The sequence below is a fragment of the Mus caroli genome, unplaced genomic scaffold (assembly GCF_978045245.1).
Source record: "Mus caroli unplaced genomic scaffold, Mus_caroli_1 scaffold_16, whole genome shotgun sequence".
NCBI classification, from domain to species: Eukaryota; Metazoa; Chordata; class Mammalia; order Rodentia; family Muridae; genus Mus; species Mus caroli.
In genome coordinates this window covers 572,275-579,136 of record NW_028227271.1, presented here as the reverse complement: position 1 = coordinate 579,136, position 6,862 = coordinate 572,275, and the positions used below count along the sequence as shown (strand labels likewise).

General features: G+C 42.2%; 1 protein-coding gene and 1 pseudogene across 2 annotated transcripts; both read right to left on the bottom strand.

The window, feature by feature from the left end:
- Positions 1–418: 418 nt before the first annotated feature.
- LOC110311104 (PCNA-associated factor pseudogene) lies at positions 419–846 on the bottom strand (annotated as a pseudogene).
- A 3,459-nt stretch (positions 847–4,305) lies between these two features.
- LOC110311009 (glycosylation-dependent cell adhesion molecule 1) lies at positions 4,306–6,451 on the bottom strand. Of its 2 annotated transcripts, none has more exons than XM_021184192.2 (4): positions 6,388–6,451; positions 5,585–5,629; positions 4,665–4,880; positions 4,306–4,436 (listed from the first exon to the last, which is right to left on the bottom strand). In XM_021184192.2, exons 1-4 carry the CDS (start codon positions 6,449–6,451, stop codon positions 4,306–4,308), a joined length of 456 nt encoding a protein of 151 aa, XP_021039851.1. The 2 variants fall into 2 exon arrangements, with proteins under 2 accessions (XP_021039851.1, XP_021039853.1); XM_021184194.2 differs by having other exon boundaries at positions 4,413–4,436; positions 4,627–4,880.
- Between the last annotated feature and the right edge of the window lie 411 nt (positions 6,452–6,862).

Here is a 6,862-nt window from a genome sequence, read left to right as displayed (position 1 = left end):
AGATTTCATTACAGATGGTTGTGAGCCACCATGTGGTTGCTGGGAATTGATCTCAGAACCTCTGGAAGAACAGTCAGTGCTCTTAACTACTGAGCCATCTCCCCAGCCCTAAGTCAAAATTTTAAAGCAAACATGCCATAACAATATGGCGCCATTTCCATAATCAATGCCCATAAAATGGCATCAGTACAAGCAAAGACTGTAGAGTAGTAATTAGAGTGTCAGGTAATGTTGGCTTTAAGAAGAAGCTTTAACAGGTAAAAAAGGAGGAACATAGGACATAAATGTAAGTATGCAATTCAAATTTACAAATTATAAAAATTCCCCATTCTTATATCTGGTTTCTTTTGAATGGCTAAATTTTAGCCTAATGTTTTTCCCATCAACAGGCCAATTGGACAAACTCATTTACCCGAATTTACATGTAAGTAATGTAGAAAAACCAAAGACATTATTCAGATGAGTAAATTCTATTCGTTTTCATCATCTTTGTGATCAGGTTGCAAAGGACAAGCTTTTCTCTTTGCTTTTCCTAAGCCACTGCTTTCTGCTTCTTCAGGAATCTGGTTCTCCTTTCTAGAATCTTTAGGGGACAGCCTGAAGAATTCCCCGATGCCTTTTTGCCACTTGGGAGTTGGGCGCACACAGACTGGGTTCCCTCCTGCATACTTATTTTCAGCTTTTCTCCACGAACTTGAAGAATTGGTGACAAAGGTGGAGGAGCCAAGCACCTTCCTAGGGGCTTGAGAAGCCACCACTTTTCTGTAGGCTCCTGGGACGTAGTTTGCTTTGGTCCGCACCATGTTCACACAGGAAGAGACAACTTTCACCGACACCCCAATTGCAGATGTCTCAATTAGAGAAGAACCTTATCATGGAATATCTTATTTCCTCCATCTATGGTGACTGAAAGTTTTGCTGGGTATACTAGTCTGGGCTGGCATTTGTAATCTCTTAGAGTCTGCAGCAATATGTCCAGGCCCTTTTGGTTTTAGAGTTCCCATAGAGAAATCAGGTGTAATTCCAGTAGGTCTCCCTTTATATGCCAGTCTTTTCCTTCCACTATTTAATATTCTTTCTTTGTTCTATACATTTCATGTTTAGATTATCATGTGACAAGGGGGCTTTCTTTTCTGTTTCAACATATTTGGTGTTATGTCTGCTTTTTATACCTTTATAAACGTCTCCTTCTTTAGGTTAGGGACTTTTTTTTTTCTTCCTGTGATTTTGTTGAAAATATTTCCAGGGCTTTCTAGTTGGAACTTTCTCCTTTATCTACTCTTATTTCCATTAGGTTTGGTCTTTCTATTAGGTTTGGTGTGCCAGATTTCCTGGATGTTTTGTGTCAGGATTTTTTTTTTTTGAGTTAACATTTTCTTTGAGTGGCGTATTCATTTGTTCCATAGTATCTTCTCAATGCCTGAGATTCTTTCTTCCATCTTGTGTATTCTGTTGGTGAAGTTTGCCACTGCAGTTCCTGTTCAAATTCCCATTTTTTTTTATTTCTAGAATTCCCTTAGTTTGTGCTTTCTTTATTGTGTCTATTTCCATTTTCACTTCTTGAATAGTTTTGCTTGTTTCTTTCAACTTTTTGTTTTTTCTTAGTTTTCTTTAAGGGATTTATTTATTCCTCTAGTTTTTTGTTTGTCTTTTCCTGGGTTTCCTTTAGGGATTTATTCATATTTTATTTAAGGACTACTATCATCTTCATATAGTTGGTTTTAAGGTCTTTTTCTTGTACCTCATCTGTGTTGAAATATTCAGGGCTTGTAGTAGGATAGCTATAGTGGTGACATACTGCCTTGCCTGTTGCTGATTGTGTTTCTATTCTGGTGTCAATGCATCTGGCTTTCAGGTGATTAAAGGTCTTGGTGCTGATTTCTGAGTTTGTCTTTGTTGGATGGATACTTTGTTCCTTGTTTTGTTTTGTTTCATCTCTAATCTTCTGGCAAGTGTGGCCTGTGATTGAGCAGAGGGTTTCAATCTGAATTGGGGGCTAGACTTCTAGCAGACAGAGTGGCTTCTGGTTGGGCAGGGGATCTCTGATTGAATTGGGATCTGAGACAGGGTGAAGAGGAGAGGGGATTGAGGATAGGGTGGGAGTCACTGAGAGAGCTGGGGAGGTCCATGGGTGGGTGGCCTTCTTGGACTTTTGGCTGCTGGTGTGGCCTCTGGTTGAACAACTGAATTTTAGTTTAAAAGAGAGTGTATTTGAATTCTGTTTTTTGTTTCTTTTGAAATTAAAAGGGGACTTATGGCTAAATTTTAGGGGGTTTTGGGTCACTAGTATTGAGGTGTTTGCTGTTTTATTATTGCTACATAGGGTTTATTTTGTAATCCTCAAGTGAGCTGTGTTGAGTAGAGTTACTGACCTGATGAGGCGGAGGGGGAGGTGGAGGTGGAGGCAGTAGAGCCTAAGGCACTGTACATTTCTGGAATCAATTCCTGTCTTATTTAGATCTGCCTCAGAGGCCCTGGGGCCCACAGTTACCTGGCTCTCTGAATGTCCAGGAGGATACAAAGCAAGAGGGTGAGAATATTTATCCCTTTTTCCAAATGAAAGTGGGGATACCAACTAATTTTAAAAACAGATTAAATGAGTAAATACATGCAAAGCATTCAGAAATAGAGACAGACCAATGGGTCATTTTCTTAGATATTTTATCACAAATGGCCAAATATTTGTTTGTTTGTTTTTTTTTTTTTTCGAGACAGGGTTTCTCTGTATAGCTCTGGCTGTCCTGGAACTCACTTTGTAGACCAGGCTGGCCTCGAACTCAGAAATCCGCCTGCCTCTGCCTCCCGAGTGCTGGGATCAAATGGCCAAATATTGAAAGTGCGGACTGCTCTGACGCTGGCCTTTTCATCCATCCTGCAGGCTTACTCATAAATAGGAAAAGAGTATAGAACAATGCTCTGTGTTGTGGCCTTTGCCTCCTATACATCCCTTCTTCACAGGAGTACCAGAGGGGAAGTGGGGGTGGTGGTGGTGTTCCAGATAAGGTACTTGCTTGCTAGCAGCTTTTTTCAGCTCTGCCTCTGTGATTCAGGAAGTCAGCAGGGGTACAGTAAGCGAACAGTACAGTAAGGAAAGAAGTGAACAAGGGTGCAGTAAGGAAAGTCCCTTATCCTGTGGTTTCTTATCCAGAAGTTACACATTTCAGGTTTATTGACAGTTGCCATATCATAAACTTTGGCATCAGGAAGACTCTGGGTTGGTCCTTCTGCCTTGTTTGGTAGATAGTTACAGCGGAGGTACTGCAGAGTATCAGGAAGATTGAAGAAAGGTCTTCCTACTCTGGAGAAAAGCCAGAAGGGAAAGAGATAATTTTTTTATGGGGTTTAAGATTTGAGCAGGTTTCTTTCAGACTTTTCTCAGTCAAAAGAGTGCCAACCCTGCATTGCAGCAGCTTAGTTGCTCTGTTAATCTCTTGATCTTCCTTTCATGTAAGCTGGGGGTAGGATGCTGAAGAGCAGTAATGCCTCTCCTTCCTACCATCCTCCCTACTCTTGCATAGGCAGTCTTCTTTTCCTGTGTTTTCATTTCTCCATGTTTTGTATGCATTCATAGTGAAAATTGCTTAGGGTTGCAGGAAAGTCAGAGCAAATTAGGTAGGCAGGTCTGACGGGCACTTGGTGGATGTTAGCTGTGTGGGTTAATGAGAAGTCCTGACAGATGAGGCTATGGGAATCCTAAAGAGAGATGAAGGCAAGAGAGTACAGGATGAGATCTAGGATTTGATACCAAACAGTTTAGAAAAGGAGCAGGGAGATTGAATAATCAAAGGTGGCAAAGAAAATTAGTGAGGAGAAGATTCTAGAGGAGATAGTTGCTTCCAGTCTTTCAGAGACAGAGTAGAAAAACCAGAACTAAGAAGGCCACGAGGCCTGTTGTTGTATCTGGCCTTTGGGAGAGCAACTATAATGGGCTGGTGTGTGGGAGCAGGTAGGCTATGGTGAGTAGGAATGGAGGTTGTCTATATTGGAGGAGCAGACGGATGACAAGGATCAAGTTTTTACAGAGGTTGTTTTGGATGGGGAGACTTGACCGGGCTTGTAAGCTGAGGGGGGTGAGAGGTTTGGCTTATTCTATTCTAAAAGGATAGATTAGTTAAAGAGAAATCCCACCTAACCCTAACCCTTCCCTTCCCCGGTCTGACAAAGCCAGCAAAAAGTCAGGTTTAGGTTGCAATACTTTAATGTAAGACCTCAAAGGGCTGACTGAGAGGTGGTGGTCAGATGAGCAGAATGTGGGTGATGAAGGCACTACCTAGCATGGGACTTAGTGGTTAGGTGTTTTTGTCTTCATGGCTTCGTGATATGACTGGCACCAGAGATTATGTCTTCTGTACCAGTTATAAATCCTTCAATTATTTTATCCAGTTCTCCCTCCACTGTCTGGCTTGACTTGGTCAGATTTTCCTCTGAGGTGGTTGCTGTAATTTGAAGATAGAAATGTCCAGTTACAGTGGGTTCCCATTCACACCTCCATCCTCCCATCGCAACAGCTTCCTGCAGTGCTGGCAGTTGGTTTACACTTAAAATTTGTCCTTCTAGGACTTCTTTTTCCTTTGTAGAGTCACCTACTTATACAAGCTACTGTCTGCCCTGTCTTCCTCTGCTTACCACCTCCCAAGACATTTTCCTTCTTCCCTGGCTCATACCAGCTGAGGTGGTGGGTCTTGTGGTCTCTTCCAGCTGAGATGACTCACTCCTGAGTCCATCCTGGGCCTCTTGATTCTCTGGCTTGGTAGATTCCATCACCACATTATCTTTGGAAATCAGCTCTTCTCTGAAGATGGAAGGCTCCTTGGAAAGATCCTTACTGGAAGTACTCTCCTTGCTGGTGTGGCTGGTGGGAGTGGACTGGTCAGCTGGAACTAAGGACATGTAGGGAGTGAGGGGCAGAGAAATCTGGGAGAAAAAGTGTCTCTTCACATGGTGCATTAGTGTTGAGTAATTGCCTAACTGATCTACAGTAGCACTGGGGTTCTATTCCTGAGCTCCTCAAAGGCATGAATTAGATTTCTAATGACATGATTAAGAATTTCTGCTACTTCAACCCTAGGAAAATCCACCTTCTTGATTGAGAGACATTTGCAAACACCTCCCCCTTTGTTTGACCTACATTAGAAGCTTCTTAACCTTGGTTCTTCCTTCTGAATGCCAAGTGTTTTTCTCCTTTAGCTCCTCAGACTTTTCCCAGGTTAATTTGGGGAAATAGCTCATGATTAAACAATATTTACAATGTATCTTCAAATCTGAGCCCATCAATGCTTAAGATTTTTGGGCTGTGTAGTACAGTGCCTATAACTGAAGAACCCCCCCCCCTTTGTCTTTGGGTGAGCTGAAATATTACCTGTCAGAACTTGGGTATGAAATGCTGTCCCCATTCCAATTTCCAATGACTATATAGCATAAGTGCTATGCTAAATGTTCCTACCCCCCAGATCTATGGCCCATCAGTGCAGCAGGGAGAATTAAGGCCAACAGCATGAGGAACTGTTTCTTCACTTTCTCCTAACATCATTTACTTTCTAGTCTTTTGCTACCAACAATTAAGAGATGCTCTCATGAGACTTACTGGCATCTGTGAGCTGAGTCTTCATTTGAAGTTCATCTTTGGACCCTGAGGAGAGAAGATAAAATCTCCAGAGATCTCAAGACAAGTAATATGTGAACTGGTCATTTGTAATTACCTCATTGCAGCTTCCTCAACCTCCCTTACTCTTTGTGGTTTGTTTGCTTTAGATAGGGTTTTGCTTAGTAGTTCTAGTTGGCCTGGAATGTGTATGACTCCCCTGCTTCTGCTTCCTGAGTGTTGGAAATGCAGGTGTGCACCACTATGCCTAGCTAGTCCCTTATGTTTCTCTTCTCTACATTTCCCTTAGCATTTCTAAAATACTATATAATATTTTTAGTATGTTAATTTTTTCTTCTTCCTCTAATGAAATTTCAATGATGACAGAGGTCTTTATGTAAGCTGTTAGTGTATTCTAAGTTCCTGGAACTATATGGTACAGAGTGAGTGCTATGGATAGCACTTGATGTGGTGTTTGCATCTTGCTCTCATTGTACCAAGGGAGCTAAGGATGTCTAAAGCAGTGATTTTACTTGGGTTATGCTGATCAAGCCTCTGGTGATAGGATCTAACAGAATCTCTGTTGACTGATAGTCTGCCCTGTTATGGGTTCAGTCTAGCCTCTGAACCTAGCCTTGGTTTTCTGGGTTTCTGGATTCATGAGCTATATGTCTTCATGCCCACATCCAGCTGTGGCTTTTTCATTCCATGTCTTATCATCTTTCCACAAGGGTGGTGATTTTGCTTACCTGACAGCCCCATGGCCTGTAGGAGACTAAGGAGAGCAGAAAGAAAGGTGCACTTACCAGGCAGGAGAGCAAGAGAGGTGGCAGCAAGACTGACAAATAGCAGGACAGTGAAGAATTTCATGGTGGCACTGGAACAAGGTCAGCTTTCCCTGGGAAGCAGAGTAGAATGCTGGAGTAGCAGTCTTGCTGGGGCTTTATTTATTTGGGGGTAAGGATGCTGGACAATAGTTGGAGATTAGACCAGGAAGCAAGCCAGGCTTCCCCTACAATTCCTATTCAGACTACATTGGGTTTTGGGAATTGGTGTTTCTGGGAAATGAGTTGGCAAGAAAGTAAGGCCCCCAGCCTTCCCTTTGGCCTAGCTACTGCCATGGTGTGCCAGCCCCAGGTGCCATCTCTTTGTACCTTTGGGATAACTTCCTGAGTGGACTCCCTTCCTTAATGTTACTCATTATTGGTATTATTTTTACAGTTTCCCCTCTGATTATTTAATTATTATCTGTTTCTTTCAGAAGAGTGAAACTTCTGTGAT

What these genes read in the sequence shown, in the direction of transcription:
- LOC110311009 (XM_021184192.2), bottom strand. Translation starts at nt 6,451, where the DNA reads ATGAAATTCTTCACTGTCCTGCTATTTGTCAGTCTTGCTGCCACCTCT. An exon ending in GACTCAGCTCACAGATGCCA is followed by an intron (nt 4,881 to 5,584) that starts GTAAGTCTCATG and finishes ACATGTCCTTAG; the next exon opens with TTCCAGCTGACCAGTCCACT. An exon ending in AAGACCCACCACCTCAGCTG is followed by an intron (nt 4,437 to 4,664) that starts GTATGAGCCAGG and finishes TTCAAATTACAG; the next exon opens with CAACCACCTCAGAGGAAAAT.